General features: G+C 45.0%; 1 protein-coding gene across 3 annotated transcripts in view; it reads left to right on the top strand.

Moving 5' to 3' along the window:
- Positions 1–10,660: 10,660 nt before the first annotated feature.
- Positions 10,661–24,795, top strand: part of LOC118356045 (integrin alpha-D-like) — a 28,649-nt gene continuing 14,514 nt past the window's right edge. For 2 of the 3 annotated variants that reach the window (XM_035722481.1, XM_035722480.1), the window contains exons 1-14: positions 10,661–10,781; positions 12,607–12,712; positions 14,973–15,076; positions 15,211–15,281; positions 15,408–15,522; positions 18,239–18,369; positions 19,036–19,181; positions 21,609–21,762; positions 21,859–22,009; positions 22,212–22,285; positions 23,587–23,716; positions 23,825–23,967; positions 24,157–24,297; positions 24,391–24,600. In XM_035722481.1, coding sequence (XP_035578374.1) covers positions 10,751–10,781; positions 12,607–12,712; positions 14,973–15,076; positions 15,211–15,281; positions 15,408–15,522; positions 18,239–18,369; positions 19,036–19,181; positions 21,609–21,762; positions 21,859–22,009; positions 22,212–22,285; positions 23,587–23,716; positions 23,825–23,967; positions 24,157–24,297; positions 24,391–24,600 — 1,707 coding nt within the window. In that variant the 5' untranslated portion in view covers positions 10,661–10,750. The remainder of the gene's footprint in view (positions 10,782–12,606; positions 12,713–14,972; positions 15,077–15,210; positions 15,282–15,407; positions 15,523–18,238; positions 18,370–19,035; positions 19,182–21,608; positions 21,763–21,858; positions 22,010–22,211; positions 22,286–23,586; positions 23,717–23,824; positions 23,968–24,156; positions 24,298–24,390; positions 24,601–24,795) is intronic. The other variant, XM_035722482.1, reaches the window with a different exon arrangement.

Below are 24,795 nucleotides of genomic sequence, written 5' to 3'. Positions count from 1 at the left end.
ATCTGTATCTTTGGGGTAAATACCTAGTAGTGCAATATCGGGGTCATAGGGTAGCTCTATTTTTAACTTCTTGAGGAACCTCCATACACTTTTCCAGAGTGGCTGTACCAGATTACATTCCCACCAACAGTATAAGAGGGTTAACCTTTCTCCACATACTCGCCAATATTTGTTGTTTCCTGTTTTGTTAATTTTAGCCAATTTGACTGGTGTGAGGTGGTATCTCATTGTAGTTTTGATTTGTATTTCCCTGATGACGAGAGATGTTGAGCATTTTACATGTATCTGAGGGCCATTTGTATATCTTCTTTGGAGAAGTGTCTGTTCATGTCTTCTTCCCATTTCTTGACTGGATTGTTTTTTGGGTGTTAAGTTTGATAAGTTCTTCATAGATATTGGATACCAACCCTTTATCATGTCATTTGCAAGTATCTTCTCCATTCCACAGGTTGCCCTTTAGTTTTGTTGATTGTTTCCTTTGCTGTGCAGGTTTTTATCTTGATGAAGGAAAATAGTTCACTTTTGCTTTTGTTTACCTTGCCTTTGGAGATGTGTCTAGCAAGAAGTTTGCTGCACTCAAGGTCGAAGAGGTTACTCTCTGTGTTCTCCTCTAGGATTCTGATGGATTCTTGTCTCACCATTTAGGTCTTTCATCCATTTTGGGTTTATTTTTGTGTATGGTGTAAGAAAATGGCTCAGTTTCATCCTTCTGCGTGTGGCTGTTCAATTTTCCCAGTACCATTTATTGAGAAGACTGTATTTTTTCCATTGGATAGTCTTTCCTGATTTGTGAAATATTAGTTGACCATAGAGTTGAGGGTCCATTTCTGGAGTCTCTATTCAGTCCCATTGATCTATGTGTCTGTTTTTGTGCCAATGCCATGCTGTCTTGGTGATTACAGCTTTGTAATATAGCTTGAGTCAGGCAACATCATGTCCCCAGCTTTGTTTTTCTTTTTCAACATTCCCTTGGTGTTAGTCATGATCTCTCCCCTTTCATTCATGATTTTATAAATCTGGGTCCTTTCGCTTTTCTTTTGGATAAGTCTGGTGAGTGGTTTATCCATCTTATTAATTATTTCAAATAACAAGCTTCTAGTTTCGATAATCTGTTCTACTCTTTCTCTGCTTTCTATTTCATTGATTTCTGCTCTGATTTTTATTATTTCTCATCTCCTGCTTGGTTTATTTATTATTTAAATTTAATTTAATTTTATTATGTTATGTTAGTCACCAAAGTCATTAGTTTTTGATGTAGTGTTCCATGATTCATTGTTAGCATATAACACCCAGTGCTCCATGCAATATGTGACCTCCTTAATACCCATCACTGGGCTAACCCATCCCTCAACCCCCCCTCCCCTCTAAAACCCTCAATTTGTTTCTCGGAGTCCAGAGTCTCTCATGGTTCATCTCTCCCTCAGATTTCCCCCCCCCCTTCATTATCCTCTTCCTTCTCTTACTGTCCACAAATAAGTGAAACCATATGATAATTTACTTTCTCTGCTAGACTTATTTCACTTAACATAATCTCCTCCAGTCCCATCCCTGTTGATGTAAAAGTTAGGTATTCATCCTTTCGGATGGCTGAGTAATATTCCATTGTATATATGGACCACATCTTCTTTATCCATTCATCTGTTGAAGGAAATCTTGACTCTTTCCACACTTTGGCTATTGCAGACATTGTTGCTATGAACATTGGGGTGCATATGGCCCTTCTTTTCACTACATCTGTGTCTTTGGGGTAAATACCCAGGAGTGCAATTGCTGGGTCATAGGGTAGCTCTATTTTTAATTTTTTGAGGACCTCCACACTGTTTTCCAAAGTGGTTTTACCAACCTGCATTCCCACCAATAGTGTAAGAGGGTTCCCTTTCTCCACAACCTCTCCAACATTTGTTGTATGTTACCTTGTCAATTTTTGCCATTCTAACTGGTGTAAGGTGGTATCTCAATGCGGTTTTGATTTGAATTTCCCTCATGGCTAATGATGATGAACATTTTTTCATGTGTCTGTTAGCCATTTGTATGTCTTCTTCAGAGAAGTGTTTTTTCATGTCTTCTGCCCATTTTTAAAGTGGATTATTTGTTTTTTGGGTGTTGAGTTTGAGAAGTTCGTTATAGATCTTGGAAATCAGTGTTTTGTCTGTAAGGTCATTTGCAAATATCTTCTCCCATTCCGTGGGTTGCCTCTTTGTTTTGTTGACTGTTTCCTTGGCTGTGCAGAAGCTTTTTATCTTGATGAAGTCCCAAAAGTTCATTTTTGCTTTTGTTTCACTAGCTTTTGGAGATGTATCTTGAAAGAAGTTGTTGTGGCCGATGTCAAAAAGGTTACTGCTTATGTTCTCTTCTAGAATTTTGATAGATCCAGTCTCACATTGTGGTTGTTCATCCATTTTGAGTTTATCTTTGTGTATGGTGTAAGAGAATGGTCAAGTTTCATTCTTCTGTATACAGCTGCCCAATTTTCCCAGCATCATTTATTGAAGAGATTGTCTTTCTTGATTGCATTTTTATCCGGCTTTTTTGTTTTAAGATAAGATCCCACCTTTTTTATTATTATGTTATATGAATCGTCATACATTACATCATTAGTTTTTTGATGTAGTGTTCCATGATTCATTCTTTGTGTATAACACCCAGTGCTACATGCAGAACGTGCCCTCTTTAATACCCATCACCAAAATAACACATCCCCCCACCCCCTCCCCTCTAGAAACCTCAGTTTGTTTCTCAGAGTCCATAGTCTCTCATGGTTCATCTCCCCTTCCAAGATCCCCCCCTTCATTCTTCCCCTCCTGCTATCTTCTTCTTTTCTTTTTTTCTTTTCTTTTTTTTTTTTTTTTACCATATAATGTATTATTTGTTTCAGAGGTACAGATCAGCGATTCAAAGGTCCTGCACAATTCACAGTGCTCACCATAGCACATACCCTCCCCAGTGTCTATCACCGAGCCACCCCATCCCGACCACTCACCACCAGCCCAGCAACCCTGTTTGTTTCCTGAGATTAAAAATTCCTCATATCAGGGAGGTCATATGATACATGTCTTTCTCTGACTGACTTATTTCACTCAGCATAACACCCTTCAGTTCCATCCACGTTGTTGCAAATGGCAAGATCTCATTCCTTGTGATGGCTGCATAATATTCCATTGTATATATACACCACATCTTCTTTATCCATTCGTCTGTTGATGGGCATCTTGGCTCTTTCCACATTTTGGCTATTGTGGACATTGCTGCTATAAACATCGGGGTGCATGTACCCCTTCGGATCTCTACTTTTGTATCTTTGTGGTAAATAGCCAGTAGTGCAATTGCTGGGTCATATGGTAGCTCTATTTTCAACTGTTTGAGGAACCTCCATACTGTTTTCCAGAGTGGCTGCACCAGCTTGCCTTCCCACAAACAGTGTAGGAGGGTTCCCCTTTCTCCACATCCTCGCCAACATCTGTCATTCCCTGACTTGTTAATTTTAGCCATTCTGACGGGTGTGAGGTGGTATCTCATGGAGGTTTTGATTTGGATTTCCCTGATGTCGAGCGATGTGGAGCACTTTTTCATGTGTCTGTTGGCCATTTGGATGTCTTCTTTGGAAAAATGTCTGTTCATGTCTTCTGCCCATTTCTTGATTGGATTATTTCTTCTTTGGGTGTTGAGTTTGATAAGTTCTTTATAGATTTTGGATACTAGCCCTTTATCTGATATGTCATTTGCAAATATCTTCTCCCACTGTGTCGGCTGTCTCTTGGTTTTGTTGACTGTTTCTTTTGCTGTGCAAAACCTTTTTATCTTGATGAAATCCCAATAGTTCATTTTTGCCCTTACTTCCCTTGCCTTTGGCGATGTGTCTAGGAAGAAGTTGCTGCGGCTGAGGTCGAAGAGGTTGCTGCCTGTGTTCTCCTTAGGATTTTGATGGACTCCTGTCTCACGTTTAGGTCTTTCAACCATTTGGAGTCTATTTTTGTGTGTGGTGTAAGGAAATGGTCCAGTTTCATTCTTCTGCATGTGGCTGTCCAATTTTCCCAACACCATTTGTTGAAGAGACTGTCTTTTTTTCCATTGGACATTCTTTCCTGCTTTGTCAAAGATTAATTGACCATAGAGTTGAGGGTCCATTTCTGGGCTCTCGATTCTGTTCCATTGATCTGTGTGTCTGTTTTTGTGCCAGTACCATATTGTCTTGATGATGACAGCTTTGTAATAGAGCTGGAAGTCCGGAATTGTGATGCCGCCAGCTTTGCTTTTCTTTTTCAACATTCTTCTGGCTATTCGGGGTCTTTTCTGGTTCCATACAAATTTTAGGATTATTTGTTCCATTTCTTTGAAAAAAGAGGATGGTATTTTGATAGGGATTGCATTGAATATGTAGATTGTTCTATGTAGCATTGGCATCTTCACAATGTTTGTTCTTCCAATCCATGAGCATGGAAAGTTTTTCTCCTGGGGAAATCTGAGGGAGAGATGAACCATGAGAGATGATGGACTCTGAAAAACAAACTGAGGGTTCTAGAAGGGAGGGGATGGGGGATGGGTTAGCCTGGTGATGGTTATTAAAGAGGGCACGTTCTGCATGGAGCACTGGGTGTTATGCACAAACAATGAGTCATGGAACACTGCATCAAAAACTAATGATGTAATGTATGGTGATTAACATAACAATAAAAATTTAAAAAGAACTAATGATGTAATGTATGGTGATTAACATAATAAAAAACTTTAAAAAAAGAAATAAAGGGTGCTGTACTTTGTCAAATGTTTTTTCTGCATTATTGAGAGGATCATATGATTCTTGTTTTTTCTTTTGTTAATGTATTGTGTCACGTTGATTGATTTGCAGATACTGAACCAACCTTGCAGCCCAGGGATAAATCCCACTTGGTCTTGGTCAATAATCCTTTTAATATACTGTTGGATCCTATTGGCTAGTATTTTGGTGAGAATTTTTTTTTAAAGATTTTATTTATTTGACAGAGAGAGGCACAGTGAAAGAGGGAACACAAGCTGGGGAATGGGAGAGGGAGAAGCAGACCTCCGGCAGAGCAGGGAGCCTGATGCAGGGCTCGATCCCAGGACCGTGGGATCATTACCTGAGCTGAAGGCAGGCGCTTAGTGACAGAGCCACCCAGGCGCCCCTTGGTGAAAATTTTTACATACATGTTCATCAAGGATAATGGTCTGTAATTCTCCTTTTCGATGGGGTCTTTGTCTCGTTTTGGGATCAAGGTAATGGTGGCCTCATAAATGAGTTTGGAAGTTTTCCTTCCATTTCTATTTTTTTGGAACAGTTTCAGAAGAACAGGTATTACATCTTCTTGAAATGTTTGGTAGAATTTCCCTGGGAAACAAAACCTGGGCTTTTGTTTGTTGGGAGATTTTTGATGACTGCTTTTGATGACTCCTTACTGGTTATAGGTCTGTTCAGGTTTTCTGTTTCTTCCTGGTTCCGTTTAGTAGTTGATACGTCTCTAGGAATGCATCCATTTCTTCCAGATTATCTAATAGGCTGTCCTATAGTTGCTCATAATATGTTCTTGTAATTGTTTGTATTTCTTTGGTGTTGGTTGTGATCTCTCCTCTTTCATTCATGATTTTGTTTATTTGGGTTATTTTCTTTTCTTTTTGATAATTCTGGCCAGGGTTTATCAATCTTATTAATTCTTTCAAGGAACCAGCTCCTAGGTTCATTGATTTGTTCTACTGTTCTTTTGGTATCTATTTCATTGATTTCTGCTCTGATCTTTATTATTTCTCTTCTCCTGCTGGGTTTAGGCTTTATTTGCTGTTCTTTCTCCAGCTCCTTTAGTGTAGGGTTAGGTTGTGTACTTGAGACCTTTCTTGTTTCTTGAGAAAGGCTTGTATTGCTGTATACATTTCTCTTAGGACTGCCTTTGCTGCATCCCAAAGATTTTGAGCAGTTGTGTTTTCATTTTCGTTTGTTTCCATGAATTTTTTAAATTCTTCTTTAATTTCCTGGTTGACCCATACATTCTTTAGTAGGATGCTCTTTAGCCTCCATGTATTTGAGTTCTTTCCAACTTTCCTCTTGTGACTGAGTTCTAGTTTCAAAGCATTGTGCTCTGAAAATATGCAGGAAGTGATCCCAGTCTTTTGGTACTGGTTGAGACCTGATATGTGACCTAGGATGTGACCTATTCTGGAGAATGTTCCATGGGCACTAGAGAAGAATGTGTATTCTGTTGCTTTGGGATGGAATGTTCTGAATATATTTGTGAAGTCCCTTTGGTCCAGTGTGTCATTTAAAGTCTTTATTTCTCTGTTGACCTTTTGCTTAGATGATCTGTCATTTTCAGTGAGGGGGGTGTTAAAATCCCCCACTATTATTGTATTGTTGTCGATGTGTTTCTTTGCTTTTGTTATCAATTGGCTGCACCCGTGTTAGGGGCATAGATATTTATAATTGTTATATCTACTCTACTCTTTTATTTTATTATTATTATTATTATTTTTACAATTATTAGATCTTCTTGTTGGATAGACCCTTTAAGTATGATATAGTGTCATTCCTCATTTCTTATTATAGTCTTTGGTGTAAAATCTAATTTGTCTGATATAAGGATTGCCACCCAGCTTTCTTTTGGTGTCCATTAGCATGTAAATGGGCTAAATGCCCCCATCAAAAGACACAGGCTATCAGATTGGATGAAAAATAAGACCCATCGATATGGTGTCTGCAAGAGTCTCATTTTAGACCCAAAGCCACCCCCAGATTGAAAGTGAGGGGGTGGAAAGCAATTTACCCTGCTAGTTGTTGATAATAATTCCTAATAATTGTTTCTAGTCCCTTGGTGTTAGTCGTGATCTTTCCCCTTTCATTCATAATTTTATTAATTTGGGTCCTTTCTCTTTTCTTTTGGTTAAGTCTGGCCAGTGGTTTATCGATCTTATTAATTCTTTCAAAGAACCAGCTTCTAGTATCATTGATCTGATCTACTGTGTTTCTGGTTTCTAATTCATTGATCTCTGCTCTAATCTTAATTATTTCTCTTCTAATGCATGGCTTAGGCATTGTTTCTTGCTTTTTGTCTAGTTCTTTAAGGTGTAGAGTCAGCTGGTGAATCCGGGATTTTTCTATTTTTTTTTCAGTGAGGCTTGGATGGCTATGTATTTCCCCCTTAGGACTGCCTTTGCAGTATCCCATAGGTTTTGGACTGATGTGTTTTCATTCTCATTGGTTCCATGAATTGTTTAAGTTCTTCTTTGATTTCCTGGTTGACCCAAACATTCTTGAGCAGAGTGGTCTTTAGCTTCCAAGTGTTTGAATTTCTGCCAATGTTTTCCTTGTGATTGAGTTCCAGTTTTAAAGCATTATGGTCTGAGAATATACAGGGAATAATCTCAGTCTTTAGGTATCGGCTGAGATCTGATTTGTGACCCAGTATGAGGTCTATTCTGGAGAATGTTCCATGTGTGCTCAAGAAGAATGAGTATTCTGTTGTTTCAGGGTGGAATATTCTGTACATATCTATGAGGTCCATCTGTTCCAGTGTGTCATTCAAAGCTCTTGGTTTTTTGTTGATTTTTTGCTTAGATGATCTGTCTATTGCTGAGAAAGGAGTATTGAGGTCTCCTACAATTACCGTATTATTATCAATAGGACTCTTTATTTTGGTTAACACTTGGTTTGTCTAGATGGTGCTCCCACGTTGGGACATATATATTTACAATGGTTAGATCTTCTTGTTGGATAGGCCCTTTAAGAATGACATAGTGTTCTTCTGTGTCTCTATCTACAGTGTTTAGTTTAAAATCTAATTTGTCTGATATAAGAATTGCTACCCCCAGCTTTCTTTTGAGGTCCACCGGCATGGAAGATGGATCTCCATCCCTTCACTTTCAGGCTGGATGTATCTTTAGTTTCAAAATGACTTTCTTGTAGACAGTATATGGATAGGTCCTTTTTATCCAATCTGCAACACTACGCCTTTTTATGGGAGTATTTAGGCCATTCACGTTGAGAGTGATTATTGAAAGATATGAATTAATTGTCATCATGTTGCCTGTGAAGACCTTGTTTTTATAGATTGTCCCTGTAAATTTCTGTTGTATATCACTCTTGCGGTCTTTCTCCTTTTATAGAACGTCCGTTAATATTTCTTGCAGTGCCAGCTTAGTGGTCACATATTCTCTCAGTTTCTGCCGGTTTGGGAAGCTCTGCATCTCTCCATCCATTCTAAATGAAAGCCTTGCCAGACAAAGTATCCTTGGCTGCCTGTTCTTCTTGCTTAGTACCCTGAATATGTCTTGCCAGCCCTTTCTGGCTTGCCAGGTCTCTGTGGACAGGTCTGACATTATTCTGATGTTCCTCCCTCTGTACGTAAAGAATCTCTTCCCCTTAACTGCCCTTAAAATGGTTTCCTTGGTTCTAAGATTTGCGAATTTTACTATTACATGCCGGAGTGTTGTCCTGTTTTCTTTGTCTTGGAAGGGGGCCTCTCTGCCTCTAGGACATGAATGTTAGTTTCATTCCCCAGATTAGGGAAATTCTCAGCTATGATTTGCTGAAATATATCTTCTAGTCCTCTCTCTCTCTCCACCCCCTCAGGGATTCCAATAATTCTGACATTGGAATGTTTCATGGTGTCACTTATTTCTCTGATTCTATTTTCATGGATTCTGAGTTGTTTTTCCCTGGCCTCCTCTTTTCCCGTTTTATCTATTAAATTGTCTTCCAGGTCACCCATTCGTTCTTCTGCCTTGCTTACCCTAGCTGTTAGATTATCTAGATTAGATTGGATCTCACTGATAGCATTTTTAAGTTCTGCCAATTCAGCTTTCATTTCTGCCCTTAGAGACTCTATGTTGCCATTAATTGATTTCTCCATTCTAGCTTTTGTCTTCACAATTGCTAGCCTGAATTCCATCTCCGACATCTTGGTTATATCTGCCTCCATTTGTAAATCTGTGGCATAAGTCATAATCTCTGAGTCTTTTCTATTTTGGGGGTTCCTCCTCCTAGTCATTCTGTTGAGGGGTGGTTGAGGGAATGTATAGAGTCCAAATTAATGACCAGAACCCAAGCAAGATCCACCTGTTTTCTAGGGACCTTAAGGTTGCTGGCCTCTTGTTTTCCCAGCCTGTCTTCTGGGGGAGGGGCCTGCTGCACTGTTACTCAGGCAATCTTGTTTGGGCAGAGATGCCCTGCCCCCTGTGGCAGGGGATGGGCTCAGTGGGAACCAGTTTTTTGTGGCTTTTGTTCTCTGGTGGTTTTCTGTGTCTCTTCTGAGAGTCAGAGCAGAAGTGACCGTTTCCCACCCTCTGCCTCAGAGCAGAGAGAGATCACAGTCCGTTCTTCAGTGAGCTCTCCAGGCCACACTATCTCCTTTTCTGTCTGTGCTGCTATATACTGCAGCATCCTGGGTTGTGCACCCCTCAGCAGAGCTCCCATTCCTCGCGTCCAGGTCAGGCATGTCTCTGCCCTTTGTGCTTCTAAAACCGCCAGCCGCCTCCAGTTCACGTGCACAGCCTAGCCGCTCTGGTTTCATTCTGGGGTCTGCCCTAAAGTCCTTTCCCAGTCGCTACTGGTCTGCAAGTCTGTGCCCAGTCCCCAGCGCGGGAGGCTATCTCTCACTGGCGGTGTAGGATCGCGACGGCTCGGCTCCCTCCCCCTTCCATTTATCTTTGGTTATGTGCCACCGGCATCACAGCTCCCAGCTTCATACCTCGAAACCAACTGCCTGTGATATTCTCTTTGTAAAGATCCAGGTATAGCTTCTTACATCTCAGGCTGATTTCGTGGGTGTCCAGAGTGATCTGGTAGATATCCAGCTCAATTCTGGAGACCAGTTGGAATAGGGTCCCCTACTCCTCTGTCATCTTTTCCTCCTGCCTCATTTTGTCTTTAAAGTTATTTGCTTTTTAGTGATGTATTGTATGGTGACTAACATAACATAATAAAATTTAAAAAAAGTTGTTTGCTTTTAATGGGTACAAAGACATTTTTCTTTTTTTGAAATAGGAGTTCTTAAAGAAAATTCAGGCCAGATGAGTCTCCTTTCTCTCAGAGGTTCTAATCCAGCTATCAAGCAGCTCCTGGGAGGTAGCAGAGAGCGGGCACTCTATAATCCGATGCAGTTAGGTTTGAATCCCAATCTGCCACTTCCTGCTGTGTGTCCTTGAGTAATTATGTAATTTCTCTGTCCGGAAAATAGAAACCCACTGGCTATTTTGCCAGAGAGAATTTAAGACTGGGAATTGGAGGACTGTAAAAGCCAGAAGGCAACGCAGAGTCGGAGTCTACTTTTTGAAACAACACCCTCACTTATCTACTCCCCTCCCCCCAACACTTCTATCTGAAGTGGAGGTCTGCCTCTCTCCAGGCTCACATTCATGCAGTGGGGCCTCTGCAGCCATCTGCTTCATCCTTCCCACTTATATGCAGTCTGGTTTCTGAGGCCCCAGAGGGGCCCCAAGTCACTCTGGGTACCAACTGGGTCTTAAGGGCGGGGGGAGAGCGGTCTTCTGGGAAAGCCAGGCCATGAAAAAGGAAGCTAGATCTACAGAGGTGGTGGTGGTGGGAGAGTATGGGGGATTTTCCCCAAGGGCGTCTTTGGCCTCCTGCCCCTGCCTCTGTTCTATGATTAACCAAGAACTTCCTGACTGTGCCCCTCCTTCTGTTACTTCAAGGCCCTGAGTCAGTATTTTAACTTTCCGCCAGGGCACTGAGTGCCCTTCAGTGCTCTACTGCTCAGCTCTTCACTTCTCCTTCAATGCGTGCTCAGTGATGGCTTTTGGAATTATGCTCCTCCTGGGTGGTGAGTGGAGGCCCTCAGGGCTGGGAGAAGCTTGGAGGGGGTGCATCTCCATCTGGTAGGGCAGATTGGGGATGGTGGCTAGCTCATATAGCTCTCTGGAGAAGCTGAGATCAGGGGAGGGCCCTTGTGTTTAGAGTCTTGTGTGGAAGGAGAAATGGCCTGGAATCAGGGGAGGGTCATAACCTGAGCAAAGATGAGAGAAGATGGACTTGTAGGTTATGCTTGGGTGGGGGATGAGCTCCCTCTCCATGATTCTTCCTGTGGGGGTCCTGGTGTGTGTGTGGTACAGGGGACAGGAGTCTGCCCCAGGGCCCCAGGGGGAAAGCCATCGGAATCACTAGGGAGGGGAAGTGTTGGATATCACTTCCTTGGTCCCGCATGTCCCTCAAGTCTTGATTTCAGGTATGCTGCCCCACTGCTGCCAAGAGAATAGTCCAGAAATTGAAAACTGTATCAGGACCACATTCGTGTGTCATTTGAAATCACTTATATATGTGTCAGTTAAAAATCGGATTCCACACAGAAGCCTAGACTGTCAGCTTCTCCTGAGAAATGGGAAGGTCCAGAGCTCTGAACACTAGAGCTTGGTAATGGCTACTTCCTTTAAAAGGGCCACAAACTCTAAGTGCCCGTAATTCCCTGGTACTCACACTTACCCACTTCAGTCACTGATGTCACCTGCCTGGCCTCTGAGGCATTTGAGTCTGAGACACTCCTACTTGTCAGGTCATAGAGCCTGTTCTCAGACTCAGAAACAGAATCATTCTTTGAAAGCAAGATGTAGTATGTGACACTCCCTTGCCTGTGGCCATTGTAGGGTTGTAGCACCTTCAACATCTGGCCTTTTCCTTAGAACCCTAGGGTTCAGGTGTCTGGACCCTGCCTGTCACCCTCCTGGCCTGATGCTTTACCTCCTTAGAATTTCCTTACTTGGGGGGTTGGAGTTGACTCCTCAATCCAGAGACTGGGAATTCTAGTAGAAATGGGGAGGAAAGATGCTGTTTGGGAGTGAGGGTGTTGGAAAAAGCCCTTGAAATGTAGGGGGTCTTTCCCTGAGGTTTTTGAGCTTAGTCACCAGAGAGGAGAATGTCAAGGGTCAGGAGAGTGGGTTGGAACCCTGGCTGTGGTTCCAACGACTTGCTATGCAGTTCTGGCCCAGTCAACAAATAGTAATTAGTCATCTGCTAAGGGCCAGGCAGTGTACCAGGCACCACGCAAGACAGTTTGCAGTCCTTGCCATCTTAGAGTCTAGCACCAATGGAGGGGGACATGGGAAACACAAAATTACAAATAATCATAAAATTCTCAGTCTGTTCCCTAATCTGAACCTTAGGGTCTTTGTATAATGAGAAGATGGAGCAGGACAGTCTTTAGGAAGGGTGAGCATATGCCCTGACCTGCCTGGGCCAGTCCCAGTGACCTTGGTGTAATTATTAATGGTGCCCCTTTCACTCACAGAAGGGCTCAGTTTAGAAAATAAATTGTGTGGTCACTTTATCTTTAGTGGACACGCCTGATCTAACAGACCAGGAGGTGACAGGCCTAATTTCAGATTGTGGATATCCTTTGAAATGACCTTGAGGGGACATTTTTCTGGTTCTGGATTGTCGCTCTTTGTATTGTGGTTTGATTATTTCTGATGGAGGGAGAGAGACAGGAATCACACAGATGGCAAATCAGGAAACAAAGAAAAAGAGAATACCCTTCTTTGGGGCACATGAGCTGGATTGGGTGGGCATCAAGATCCCAAGAAGTCAGGGGTCCAGAGGTGATACGCTTTTCTGACTGTTTCTCCTACGCCCGCCTCTCTCTCCATATTCCTCAGTCCTGGCTTCTTATCATGGATTCAACTTGGATGTGGAGGAGCCCACGATCTTTCAAGAAGATGGAGCTAGCTTTGGACAGAGCGTGGCCCAGTTTGGCAGCTCTAGGTAGGCCATGCCTCCCCCATATCCCTTCAACCTGCGGGTAAATGGCTGAATATGGCATGCTCAGGAGGTGTCCTGAGGGAAGGGCAACATGGGCAAGAAGCCTGTCCATCACTCCTCCAAGGCCCCTGGCACCCCTACTACTAACTATTCACAATCCCAGGAAGGACCACAAACTCTGGACAAGACAGTGCTTCGGGAGGGAGGTCTTGAATCTGTTCCTCTGTGACCAGTACATGTGACCAGTATAGTCACCCTTGCACTTGGAGTAATGTTTTGCAGTCTTCCTCTTGAAATTATTAATAATTTAATCTTAGCATGTGTGTTTTGTAAGTAAAATTGATGGGACAGTGGAGATGTGCTGGGGGCTTGGAGCCTTGGCTCACATGCAGCCCAGCCTTCTGGGGAATGTTTCTCAGCTGCTTCCCTCAGCCCCTGGCATGAGCTGAGCAAGGTCAGGTTTGGCTGGGGCACACAGTTCGCCCAGTCTTATGAGGGTTTGCACCGGTCTGGTGAGTGTCCCTGTGCCTGAGGGAATGCAGCACTAAAGAGCAAACAGGGAAATACCAGGACAGGTAGAGAGGAAGACTGCCAAAGGAAAAAAAAAAAAGGAAAACACCTTTTTTTCCGTGAACAAGAATCCCCACATTTTTATTTCACTCTGGGACTGGCAAATTATGTACCTCGCCTTGCCTCCAGAAGCTCACATTCTCAGGTCCCAGGGACAGGGACCCAAAATGTTGAAGTTACCATGTGATGCAAGCATAATCAAAGTCTGGGAGGCATAGGAAGTGAGAGATCAACCCCGGAGGGAATTCCAGGAAGCCTTCACAGAGGGGGTGGCATTGGCAATGAGCCTGAGAATACAGGAAGATTCAGCTGGCCAAGAAGTAACATCTTGAGGTCACTGAGTTCTATATACACATCCATCTCCCCTCCTCACCCAGCTGGCAGGGACATGGAAGCAAGTGCCAGGTGCCAGGGTTTTGTTTTTTCTTTCTGTGTTTGTTTTGAAATACAGAGCTTGTAAACTGAAGTGCACAAACTTGAAAGGTCCGACTCAATGAATTTTTCATATGTGTATAGCCAGGTAACTGCTGCCTAGATCAAGGTGTAGAACATCTTCAGCTCCCCTCCCTGGGTTCCCTTGGGCTCTTCCCAATGATGCAAAACCCAACAAATCCAAAGGTAGTCACTGCTTCACTTTTATCACCCCTAGTTTGTGCTCAGGCCATATTTAGAAGATACATATATGTATAGCTATTGATTAACCATTGTTCACCAGTATTTCCAATAAAGTAAATAATATATACTGGATGACATTCTGATTGCTACAAAGTTATTGTTGTTCCTGGTTTCTGCTGAGTCATAACCTAAATACCCAAAAGACTAAGCCTATGTGTAAGGGATGGATGGGGTAAAGAAAAGCATGTAGATCAATGGTTTAAGATATTTTCACCCTTTTAGGTCAGCAGGTACCAGACTTCTATGTCTCTACCACCTCTTTAGGTTTCCATCAGCAATTCTCAGACACACAGGGATTTCAGCTTTCCATAAAGGGATAGCTTTCTAGAAAGAATCTTTAAATTCTAATTTAACAAGTCTTGCTTGGCTAATTAATTAAAAGACACAAACATTTAGTTACCTGAGTGGAGAAGTTGTTGGTAGATATTATTTTTTATTCAAATTAAAAATTCTCTCCTTTCAAGGAGTTTTGCAAAAATTGTTGCACTTATGTGACTATAGATTTTCGTATGGATTCTGATACTGCTGCTTTAAATTGTCCAACTTAAATTATGTATATTTAAATTGTCCAATTAATTACAGAATCATCTATTTGTCTTGATAATTTGTGACTTTAGCAGATTTTTCCATTTAACCTCGAGGTGATCTATTTCTTGGGTGGCTTGGAATGATGGCACCCCAAAAACAAAATGACTTGCCCATGGTTGGGAAATGCTGTTTTGCTTTGAAAAGTTTTATTTTTGGTGAATGCTAAAACAACAACAACACTCAAACCATTTTGTATATAAATACACATTTATTTATGTATACATACACACAAACAAAGAAAAAATCCAGCATGGTCCTTCGGCACATGTGGGTTAAACTCAGGCCCTGTTATTTGAAGCCTCATGAATGGCAAATGCCAAGAGCTTCCCTCTCAAAGTCTCACTTCCCTGCTACACAGTGATACTTCCCCACCCGAAGCGCCCTCTGCCCTTACCCCTCCTGCAATTATATGTCATGCTTGTGCCTTCAGAGTTGTGGTGGGAGCCCCTCTGGAGGTGGTGGCGGTCAACCGAACAGGACAGATGTACGACTGTGTGGCTGCCACTGGCTTATGTCAACCCATACCACTGCACAGTGAGTGACTGCACCCAGGAATTGTGGCCCTCAATCCTCGTCTGCTGCAGTGCCCCTTCCTTGGCCTCTAGCCTGACTCTCCCCGCAAATGGGAGTGTGGCCATGAATGTAATCATGTGTATCTGCCCTCTCAGCACCCCCAGAGGCCGTGAACATGTCCCTGGGCCTGTCCCTGGCGGCCTCCACCAATCACTCCTGGCTGCTGGTAAGTTTCTCTGGGTCATAGGAGGGTGACAAGGGGAGGAGCAGGGGCCAGGGGAGGCTGGGGCTGGAGGAGAAGAGTATGGAGAATTTGGGGTGACCCCTTGCTCACACAGGCCTCTGCCCTTAGGCCTGTGGCCCCACCATGCACCGAGCCTGTGGGGAGAATATGTATGCAGAAGGCTTCTGCCTCCTGTTGGGCTCCCACCTGCAGACCATTTGGACCATGCCTGCTGCCCTGCCAGGTAGGTCCCTATAGAGACAGCAATTCTATGTGAGTACATGCTGGCACTGAAGAGTGGGCAGAGCATGAGACCGTCGTCTTGGCTTCCTGTGCCCATGGCCCTTTCCCAGAGGCCTCAGCAAGCCCAAGAAGGTCTGGGAGCATGGTCTGGCCTGGCAGGGAGGGCAGCTCACAGCAGGAACTCTAAGCTGGTCAAGAGGAGAAAGTTCTGATGGAGCAGAAGGGAGCCTCAGAGCGCTGGCTGCAGGAGGCATGAGGGTCTCACAGTTGTCGACAGGTGCAGGGAGGCTCTTTGGACTTTCAGAGGAAAGGCCTTGGGTGGTGAAAATGTGGTGAGGATGATAGTTCCAAGGATCCAAGAGGGAGGCTGTTCTGGATCATTCACTGCTGAACTTCTAAGGGGAGAAAATGGTAGGGCCATGGAAAATGTGATGCACAATTTTGCCAGCACGGATGCCTTCTACAGAGAATGGTGCCAGAGACACTGAGCAGCATCTCTCGGAGGGCCAGTCTGAATAAGTTTGTCTTCTGTGTCCTTGGGGCAATTGGCTTCATTCCCTGTGCTTAATTTCCTCATTGGTAAACTGGGTCTTAATAATCAAGGTGGTTACGAGGATTGAAAGATTTAATATATAAAAAGTGTTTAGACCTCTGCCTGACACATAATATGTGAGTACCATTATGACTGATCTTCTAGCTAGGACCATGTGTTTGGACTAGGAGAAGGTGATAATGGGCTCCAAGTCAGAGGGGCCACTCAAGGTGCTGACTGAGAGCACTGCTTTGGACTAGAGATGCCATGATGCCAGGCATGGTGGGCTTTTAGGCAAAGGTGAAGTTGCAGCAGAAACACCTCCTACCCTAATTGTGAGAACAGTCTACAGGGGGGACAGAGAGAGTGGAGGGTGGGAGTCCAGGAGTCTTGGGGGTACCATGACCTGCCTAGGATATCTGTGCAGCCAGGGTAGGGGATGTGGCATTTAAGTACTAGGAGGTTAAGTCTCTTCTCCTAGATGTCCCCGTGACTCATCAGGTGGGATGCCTGATGAAAATGGAACACAGACACGTAAGCCTGGTGTAAGCAAAGCAAATTTGAATAGAGGTAGAAGTGACTGGGTGCCAGTCAATGCCTGATGCCTGGTGTGCATCTTTATTGCACCCTCACAAGTTTTGGGGTGGTAGGTAGGATGATCCCATCTTACAAGCAAGAAAACTGAGGCTCAGAGAGCTGAGTTCCTGCTGTCAGGAAGTGACAGAGCCGAGACCTGGAGCCAACCTTGCCTGACTGATTTGGTCTTTTTTTTTTTTTTTCAGAAGGTGCCAGCTATAGCCTGGTGCCTGCTATTGGAAGCCCAGTGGAGACAGTAAAAGGAATAAGAAACAGAAGTGATATTGTGAGGGAACTTGCCACCATTGTGGCCTGAGAGAGGATATGAGGGGTGGTTTTTTGGTGCAGCTAACAAAGTAAGCACAGGTGCAAGATGTGGGGATGGGGACCTTCAGCTACCCAGCTGTGGGGGATATCGGGTGAGGAGGGGAGCAGTGAGGTCTTCTTAGCCTGCCACGTGGGGGGGCTGAACTTCCTGGTCAAGAAAGCAGGGAGGGAAGTGGCCTTCCATTTCTTCTCAGCAGGGGTGAAGCACCAGCTCGTTGCATAGGTGGGATGAGGGAGGTGTGGGGAGCGAGGAGAAAGTATTTTTGCTTCAGTGGCAGGAGGCCAGCTGCTGTGTTCAGCATCATGCCTCATTACTGTCTGTGGAGGCTGTCCTCCCACCACCATGGGAGCAACACAGGATGTGAGGCACTGGTGGAGGAACCAACTGTGTCCATCACACAGGCCACAAGCACTTATGTGAGTTTGGTGTCAGTGTGACGTGTCTTATTTGTTTATGGGTGAAAGGTGTGACTTTCCATTATGGCGGACTCCATGAGGGCAGGGGTGGTATCTTTTTTTCAAGCTATGGTCTTAGACCAGGTTTCCTGAGAAATAGACTCTGAGGCTCATTTGGGAGTACTCTTGGGAGCAATAGTTCCGAGAGCATGAAGGAAGCAGGACTGAGCAGAGGAAGAAGGTGGACTGTGATGGATCAGAACAGACCCTCAGCTAAACCAGAGGAGCTGGGAACATGGCTGATGCAGGTCGCCCCCAGGAGCAGGCGTTGTAATCTTGGGCAAGGCATCTCCTGAGTTATCAACTGGGAGTCATCGACAGCTACCCCCTGTAGCTGATAATAAGGACCTCTCTCCTGAGAGAGGGCGTGGGTCTTCTTGGTGGCAACCTTAGCATCTGCTGCTGGTGTATTCTTGTGCCTGGAAAAATGCCTGGCACATGGTGATGATGTGCTAACACATCAGCTAACCTGGTGCTGATCACAACACGTGCACTCCTTAATCCCTATCACCTATTTAACCCATCCTCCCACCCACCTCCCCTCTGGTAACCATCAGTTTGTTCTCTTTGGTTAAGAGTATGTTCTCTTCTTTGTCTCTCTCATTCTGTCTCTCTGTCTCTCTTTCTTTTTTGCTCATTTGTTTTGTTTCTTAAAGTTTGGGCAATGGATTTGGGCTTCCTCCCAGGAAGGTGTAGAAACTGGGTGGGAATTGATTCCTAGGCCAAGAATGGCCCCTTAACTCTGTTAAGCAGGAAAGATTTCTGGGCCCTGGGAGACAGCTGGGACCCACACAGGCATCTCTGATTCCTTCTTCCTTCTCTACAGAGTGTCCAAGTCAAGAGATGGACATTGTCTTCCTGATTGATGGTTCTGGCAGCATTGTCCAAAGTGACTTTAAGCAGATGAAAGACTTTGTCAGAGCTGTGATGGGACAATTTGAAGGCACCAACACCCTGGTGAAGACTGGGTCCCCGAGGCCTGGGGAGTGGGGTGGGGGTGGCAGTTGCCTTGGGGAAGACCAACCTAGGAGGAAGCCTGGTGTTGCTGGGGGTTGGCTCAGTGGACCTGTGCCTGACACTAGTGTCCTTGTGCATGGCTGATTTGAACCCTGACCTGAGGAAATTCCCCCATGGCATTTAATATGTCCCCACATGGCCTAGGAAATAGTTTTGTACTGTTTAGAAGCACTGAAAGGATTGCAAAAATAGTTTTGCTGTGAAATTAGACTGAAGGTAACTTGGCCAAATAATTAATGATTTCATTACATAGTTTTCCATGTAACTCATGATTTATCTTATTATTTTATTTTCCAGTATAGTGTATATGTATATGGAAATTCTTGAGAAGTGAGGAAATATAGTCTACAAGTTGATTTCACATAATGAAATTTTTTAAAAATCCAAGTTTAAGAAATGTTGAGGTAAGAAAGGTTACCCCTTGCAAACTCTGAAAGAAGCATCATTTGTTTCTGATTTTCTAGTTTTCTTTTTGGGCCATGTTTCCCCTGGGTTTTAGCCTCAAAAACACATGGAAAGTGGTTTGTAAATCCAAAGTTATTCCAAAATGAAAAGTTATTGAAGAAAAACTCCTGAGCCCCAGGGCCATCCTCTTCTCCTTTGCAGTTCTCCCTGATACAGTACTCCAACCACCTGAAGATCCACTTCACCTTCACCCAATTCCAGAGCAGCTCGAGCCCTCAGAGCCTGGTGGATCCCATCGTCCAACTGGATGGTCTGACGTTTACAGCCACGGGCATCCTGAAAGTGGTGTAAGTTTCCCCTTCTGCTTCATGTGGATAAGCTGCCGCACTACTTCCTCACGCTGGTCTGCACAGCCCTTTTGCAGGGCTGTGGGAAATCTGGGGAAAGGGGCTCAAAAGGGAAATGAGAGGGCTGTAGGTGGAGACTTCCCTGGAATGTTCTCTTGTTGTAGAACAGCACTCCTGTGCAGTGTTTCCTCTTTGCCTGGCTTTAGATTGGCTGGACCCTGATGCCAACTGGGGAAACCAGAGACATGGGCTTTGGTTCAGACATACCCAAGTTCTCATTCTGGCTCCCTGCTCGTGACCTGGGTCACCCTGGGATTTACTGACTCTTTCTAAGTCTCCGCAAACTGTCAAATGAGGATAAACTTACAACTTGGTTTAAGAATTAAAGGTGATAACATGCATGCAATGCTTCTGCATCAGAAGTGCTAGATAAGTGGTTGGTGTTTTATCCAGAGAACGGTGCACCCACGTTTTACCTCCCTGGCAGAGACTTGGGAATTGTTGCCAAGTGTTTTCTTTGTGTCTCTCTCCTCACTCATTTCCCTCTCTTCCCACATTCCTTATCCATATGAACTCTGTATTAACTGGGTGCTTACCATGTATGTGCCTGACCAGCTAGGACAACCATAAAGAAATGCCTTAGGTGTTGGGGCCAGAACAGAAGGTGTGGTTCTTATGGGAAAAAAGTAGGCTGAATGTCTGGGATTTTCAACTTCCTGTGCACCCCTGGGTGCCACTCTGGGGGTGGTGCTGGAGAAATGCTGAACAAAGGATGCTCCTGCCAAATGTACCCTCTTTACTGCTGGGTGGCTTTTCTGCCTTGAACACTGGCTGCATGGGACTGGACAACCAAGAGGAATGCCTCTGTCTCTTGAATTGAAAGTCACACCGGAGTGCCATCCCTTCTAGCCCTTGGAACCCCTCCCAGTGGTGGGTGACGGTGTGGTTCTCCTCAGCACCCATTCTGCTCCCCTCACCCAGAACAGCAGCTTCCCCTCTCCCCAGAACCAAAGCTATCTCAGGCCTTCTCTGCCACTGTTTTTATTTTTTTCTTTTTAGAAGTTTCATTACAAAACAGATAAAAATTTGCAATAACATTAAGGAAATTTTTGGAAAAAGTATTACAGTCCCACTACCAACCACCTCACAGTATTTTAGCAAAAAGAAAGGATACAAAGAAATGAATAAACTAATCCCATCCACAAAGCACAGGGCCATTTCCATCCTTGTTTTTATTCAGACATATTTCATATAGTCATAATGTGGGCAGAAACAAGTTTCATCCCGCCTTTTTTTTTTATCTGTTACATGAACCTGTGCCATGTTTCTCTACAGCTTTTACTGTTTTCCTTTGAAATGGCTCTGTGCTTTCTTACAAAGCAGGTGGATCATGATTTGCTAAACCCCTTCCCTGATCTTGGACATTTAGCTTGTTTCCAGTATTTTATGTTGAGTGTGTGTGTGTGTGTGTGTGTGTGTGTGTGTGTGTGTGTGTGTGTGTTTATTCTGCATTTATAGAACTATATGAGCATATAGCTACATTTTTAATCATTTGTAATAGCTACCACAGAATTAATGCTTACCTATGGCCATTCACTCTTTTAAAAGCTTTCCCTCATTTGATCCCCAAAATAACCTCATATGATTTATCTCATTTATCTATTGTTGCCTAACAAACCACTCCCAAATTTAGTGGCTTAAGCAACAACTCTTTTATTAATATTTTTCATGATTTAGGACTCATCTGCTTTCAGAAGCTAGAACATGAGAGATTCATTCACATGGTCCTGCGGGCAGGACTCGCTGGAAAGCTGGGCTCAGCTGGGATGGAGGAGCCTTTCTCTCCATAGCTATAGAAGCTATAAGAAGCTATAGAAGCCTTGAGCTATCGACTTCCCTCATGGTGGCTCAGGGCTTCCCAAAATGAAAGAGCTAACAAGGCTTCTTAGGCCCATAATTGGCATGGTGTCACTTCCATTTCACGCTACTGCTGAAACTGGGCACAGGTCAGATTCAATATGGGAAGGGAACCAGGTGTGGCACACTGGGGGTCATCTTTGAAGAAGAGCTATGGCACAATTATTATTCTCACCTTCACAGAGAGAAGCAGAGGCTCAAAGAGGTAAAGCAACTGTCCAAGTCTCTCAGACTGTAAAGTTCCTACTCTGAACCATACTGCCTCCTGGAAATGAGGTTCCATGGTAGATGGAATTATAGAAAAGGGAATATGAGTACCTTTATCATTGATCTTACTAATCATTGCATGACTTTCAAAAAAGCCTGAGGCGATTTTTTTAAACATGCCTGACACAGTCTGATGGTACCAGGACTCCCCGGTCTCTCCATACGAGCTTCTAGTGCTACAGATTATTTCTTTCCAGAATCAATTTCATCTACAGAGAGTCATCTCCCTTTCTTCCTTGACAGGAAAGAACTATTTCATAGTAAGAATGGGGCCCGTAAAAGTGCCAAGAAGATCCTCATTGTCATCACAGATGGGCAGAAATACAGGGACCCCCTGGAGTACAGTGACGTCATCCCTCAGGCAGAGAGAGCTGGCATCATTCGCTATGCCATTGGGGTATGTCCTTTTCCTCATGTCACCCTCACACTCAGGCTCAACCTCACCCAGGCAGAAAGGCTGGCGGGCTCCTCCTCAGCTCTCTCTCTGCCACAGGTGGGAAAAGCTTTCCAGGAACCCACTGCCAGGCAGGAGCTGAACACCATTGGCTCAGTGCCCTCTCAGGACCACGTGTTCAGGGTGGACAACTTTGCAGCACTCAGCAGCATCCTGGAGCAGCTGCAAGAGAAGATCTTTGCAGTTGAGGGTAAATGCAGGGCAAGCTTGGGTCTTGGAATAGAAAGGTTCGAGACCCAGTTGTCCCCTTGAAGTTCTGGGGAGCCATCCCCATTCACAGCTCACCCAAAATTGTGCCCCAGAACCTGAGCTTTGGATTCATTCTTCTCCTTCTGCTCTGAGACCTTGTGGTCTCATGGCCCCCAGAGCCTAAATGACCTATTTCCCCACAGGAACCCAGTCGAGGACAAGTAGCTCCTTCCAACATGAGATGTCGCAAGAAGGCTTCAGTTCAGTACTCACACCGGTGGGTGGAACACGTACTTGATAAACAGGTCTCAGGCACCAATCCTGGGCCAACCGTGCTGGGAGTTGGAACCCAGAAGTAAATAGGAAAGCAGATTCTGTCTTCTATGTCACTGTCTGTTTGGAGAGAGACATATAGGCAGTGCATGTAGGTAGTAGGAGCATAGCAGAGAACAGGATAGCCATGACTCCTGCTCTCATAGGGCACATATCCAGTGGGAGGAGACAACAAACAACAAAAAAATATCTTCAGATTGTGCTAGGCATTAGGATAGAGCAGGACAGGTGCTCAGAGGAGGCCTGAAGAGTGACAACTGAGGCTGAATGATGACAAAAGGCCAGCCCTGGAAAAATCTGGGAGAGATTGCTCCAGGTAGAGGAAAAAGCAAGTGCAAATGTCTTGAGGCATGAACACGGTTACTGCACTAGAGAGATAGAAGGGCCAGCATAGCTGGAGCAGAGTGAGAGAGGGGGGTGGAAAGATGGGAAAGACCAGATCATGCAGATGAAAGAAATAACAATGTAGTATGCCTTGTGTGCAAGTAGATGTGTGCTGAAAGTACCCAGAAGGATTTGCTTCAGAATAATTTTGGGGGTAAGGAGGGGGGACATAGAAATGAAACAAGGTTGGTCATGAATTGATCATTGAAGCTGGCTCATGGGTACTTGGGGGTTCATTAAGCATTTCTTTCTACTTTTGTATATGTTCTAAATTATCCATAATCAAAAGTTTAAAAAGGCAATAAACAAAGTATGCAGAGTAGGAAATGCCTGTCACTCCCTGAGGGAGCCAACGAAGACCTCACAGAGGAGGTGAGTTTGAAGTTGACTCTTCCTGAGAGAGGAGTTGAGTCTTAGAAAGAGAGAAGAGAGAGGTGTCCAGGTCAAAAGCTTCATGTGTTTAAACATAGGGTAACTCTACAGGTTTGACTGGAGAGGACCCTAGATTCCATCCTCAGGGGCTTGGTGGCAGGGAGCCATGTTGGACTGCCAGCAGGGTGATGGCTCTATGTTTGTTGGTTCTGAGGAAACCTACTCTGGGGTACTGGAGGATGGAGCAGAAAGGAGCCAGCTAGGAGGCAGAGAGGGCAGTGGATGAGAACCGTTGGGACTTACTGGAACAGTGGCACTGGGGATGGCGGAGAGACATTAGGAGTGAGGGACACTGAAGTTGCTGAAGAGGACTGGGGAGGGAGAAAGAGAATGCCAAATAATGAGCAGAGTCAGTGGCAGGCATTGCTTTAGAATAGACTGTCTTCTTTTGGCTCAGGCCTGCTCAGCCCTGGAATCCTTTCCTCCCAGGATGGACCAGTTCTGGGGGCAGTGGGGAGCTTCAGCTGGTCTGGAGGTGCCTTCCTGTACCCCCAAAATATGAGCCCCACGTTCATCAACATGTCTCAAGAGAATGTGGACATGAGGGACTCTTACCTGGGTGAGAAAAGGCTGCGGTTGGGGGCACAGGTGGGAGATGAGCTGCCTGGGAAGGGCAGGAGCTCAGGGTTGGGGAGGAAGCCTTTGTGCTGAGGCCTACCCTCCTCAGGTTACTCCACTGAGTTGGCTCTTTGGAAGGGGGTCCAGAGCCTGATCCTGGGGGCCCCCCGCCATCAACATACTGGGAAGGTTGTCATCTTCACCCAGGCGTCTGGGCAATGGAGGCCGAAGGCTGAAGTCGCAGGGACTCAGGTTGGGTGTTGAGGAAGCCAGAGTGGAACATGAGGGTGGCAGGGTCTCCAGGGCCAGAGGGGGAGGAGACGAAGGGGTTTGGGAGCCTATGGGGGGAAGGTCCTGGTGGCTGGGGAGAAGTGGGTCCTGTCCCAGAAGGGGGTGCCTCTGGCAGGGGCCCGCAGGATGACTTCAGGCTCTGCCCTGCAGATTGGCTCCTACTTTGGGGCCTCCCTCTGCACTGTGGATGTGGATGGAGATGGCAGCTCTGACCTTGTCCTCATAGGGGCTCCCCATTACTACAAGCCGACTCAGGGGGGCCAGGTGTCTGTGTGCCCCTTGCCCCAGGGGGTGAGTGTCTGATGAGAGCTGGGCTGGGTGAGGCCTGGGTATGGGGTGGAGGGGTTGCCTGGTTTGGGACCTGACACTGGTTTTGTTCCACAGAGGGCTAAGTGGCAGTGTGAGGTCATTCTCTGTGGGGAGCAGGGCCATCCCTGGGGCCGCTTTGGGGCAGCCCTGACAGTGCTGGGGGATGTGAATGGGGACAAGCTGACAGACGTGGCCATCGGCGCCCCAGGAGAGCAGGAGAGCCGGGGTGCTGTCTACCTATTTCATGGAACCTCAGGACAGGGCGTCAACCCCTCCCACAGACAGGTGAGACCCCTGTCTGCAACCTCTCCCAGTTCCACCTCCTTTTCTATGTCCCAGATTTGCCTGATGCCCTGTCTTGTCACTGACCTTAACAGTAGCCATGCTTCTTTTAGGGGTTTAGTGCCCTGAATGTCACCAGGCCCAGCTAAGTGCAAAATATCTCTCCTTTCTCCTTTGGCTCCAAACAGACTTCAGTGT

This window comes from Zalophus californianus, chromosome 10 (genome assembly GCF_009762305.2).
Source record: "Zalophus californianus isolate mZalCal1 chromosome 10, mZalCal1.pri.v2, whole genome shotgun sequence".
NCBI classification, from domain to species: domain Eukaryota; kingdom Metazoa; phylum Chordata; class Mammalia; order Carnivora; family Otariidae; genus Zalophus; species Zalophus californianus.
The sequence above is the reverse complement of the archived record's forward strand: the minus strand, read 5'-3'. Positions and strand labels throughout refer to the sequence as shown.